Genomic DNA, 1821 nt, shown 5'->3' with positions numbered 1-1821 from the left:
AAAAAAAAAAGAAATGACCAGGGTAGTGTGGGCATCCAGCGCGGTCGAAGTGAGAGTTTCATTATTTGAATGGAGAAAGGTGTGTTAAAGAGGTGTTTTCCGACGTATAAATTTTCTCTTTCCCTTTGAGTTAAGAGAATAATAAAAAGTAAGAAGTAAAAGCCATCACTCCCTTCCTAAGGGGTTGCTCGTAAGCAACAACCATATGAAATGTTGCATACGTTTAACTGTACGATTGTTTGAGGGCATTACACTTTCTATAGCTTCTGACTGTAGAGTTGTTTTTTTTTGGCTGCTTTTGCTTCACATTCGACGGACGCAATCTTCCCCAATTTGTATGCGTCTGAGCCTTGCAAAGGACACCAACAGACCTGGTGATTATATCAGGTAGGGGTTTCTGCCCACTTTACTGCACGGATATTTCCTGGAGTGAGGCGCCATGAGTATCTTGGTGAACCGTCGTTCAGTTTCCATCGATTACAAGGATGACAATGATACTCGTTACATAGATGAATGGGGTGGCGACGGGGGTCGCTTCTCTCGAACTCGTTCTGGAACCCAAAAGTTTGGCCGTGCTTCAACTAGGAGGGCCAGTGTGCCGAATCCTACACCGCTGCGTAAGGAGCGGGTTGCGCGTGCCCCGCCGAGTCCGCGAGAGGAACCCACACCACTACGGAAACATGCCAGACGCTCGGATCCTGCGGCATTTAGCCATCTGTTACTTCCCACCACCGCCTCGAAGGCGAGGGCACAAAGCAAGTACGTGGAGCGAAAAAATGGGCACGGCGGAGAGCCCTCAACCGGTTCGCGTAGCGTTTCACCTGTTGCAACAAATGCTGGGTCGCGGCTTTACGCTCTTGCGATGGCTCAGCTAAAGCACATTGCTGAAAAGAGGGCTGAGAGCGAGAGGAAGTTGAAGGAACAGGAGGATAAACTAACATTCAAGCCCAAGATAACGTCAACGTCGAGGCTGCTGTGCGCGGGCGGATACAGGCCGCCGCATGAATGCTATAAGGAGGTACAAAGCAGGGCCATTGAAAAAAGACGTATGCGTGAGCAGGTGATACTGATGAAGTCTGATTCTGATTGTACGTTTCGTCCCACACTTACCGCTAACTCAATGACGTTGGCAGACAAACTTCGCAAAGACGACCCGTTTACAGACGTGGGTGATCGCCTCTGCTTTGAAGGGGGCTGCAGGCTTGTGAGGCAACAACTGCGAAGGCAGATTATCCAACAGAGAGAGGAAAGGAGGGTGATTAGTGGTTTTTCAATTTCGCCCCGAAGGGCGGATCGGTTAGTCCGGCGGCTGTATAATTGGCAGAAAGAGTGCGACAGGAAAAAGGATGCAGCGGCAAAGGAGCCTCTCCTGCCCTCAGGGCGGACAACTGTATCAGGGCGTCGCCGGCTAAGCTCTCGGGGCTCGTCTTCTTCAAGGCGTCGTTGAGCCCGGGCCCCGATGTTCCTGAGGTTGCGGTATGCGTATTTTGTAAAGTTTTAGGCCACCATTAAGATTGTATCCTTTACTTTTACTTTTTAATATGGGGAGGTTGACGATGGGGTATCCCTTTTACCTCAGGACGTCCGTTTGCTGGGTCCGGAGGCCTCTTCTGGGTGAAAGGAGTAGCGTTACTTTACAGCTGGGTCTACAGGACTTGCTGCTGTGGACGTGAAGAATTTAGCGGAGATTTCTTTCCACTTGGAACGGAGGTATGGACCTCAACCGTGGAACCGTCTCGCATGCGGGAATGTGAGCTGCAGCTCAGATGTACCCACCCGGAGATGCCGCGACACGGGCATTCAACCCGGAGGGAATTATAT

General features: G+C 50.7%; 1 protein-coding gene across 1 annotated transcript; it reads left to right on the top strand.

Moving 5' to 3' along the window:
- Positions 1–439: 439 nt before the first annotated feature.
- TEOVI_000245100 (uncharacterized protein) lies at positions 440–1447 on the top strand (the record flags this gene model as incomplete). Its single annotated transcript, XM_067225528.1, has 1 exon — positions 440–1447. One exon carries the CDS (start codon positions 440–442, stop codon positions 1445–1447), a length of 1008 nt encoding a protein of 335 aa, XP_067081629.1.
- Between the last annotated feature and the right edge of the window lie 374 nt (positions 1448–1821).

Source organism: Trypanosoma equiperdum, assembly GCF_001457755.1.
Source record: "Trypanosoma equiperdum strain OVI genome assembly, contig: ctg_550, whole genome shotgun sequence".
Classification (NCBI taxonomy): Eukaryota; Euglenozoa; class Kinetoplastea; order Trypanosomatida; family Trypanosomatidae; genus Trypanosoma; species Trypanosoma equiperdum.
The sequence above is the reverse complement of the archived record's forward strand: the minus strand, read 5'-3'. Positions and strand labels throughout refer to the sequence as shown.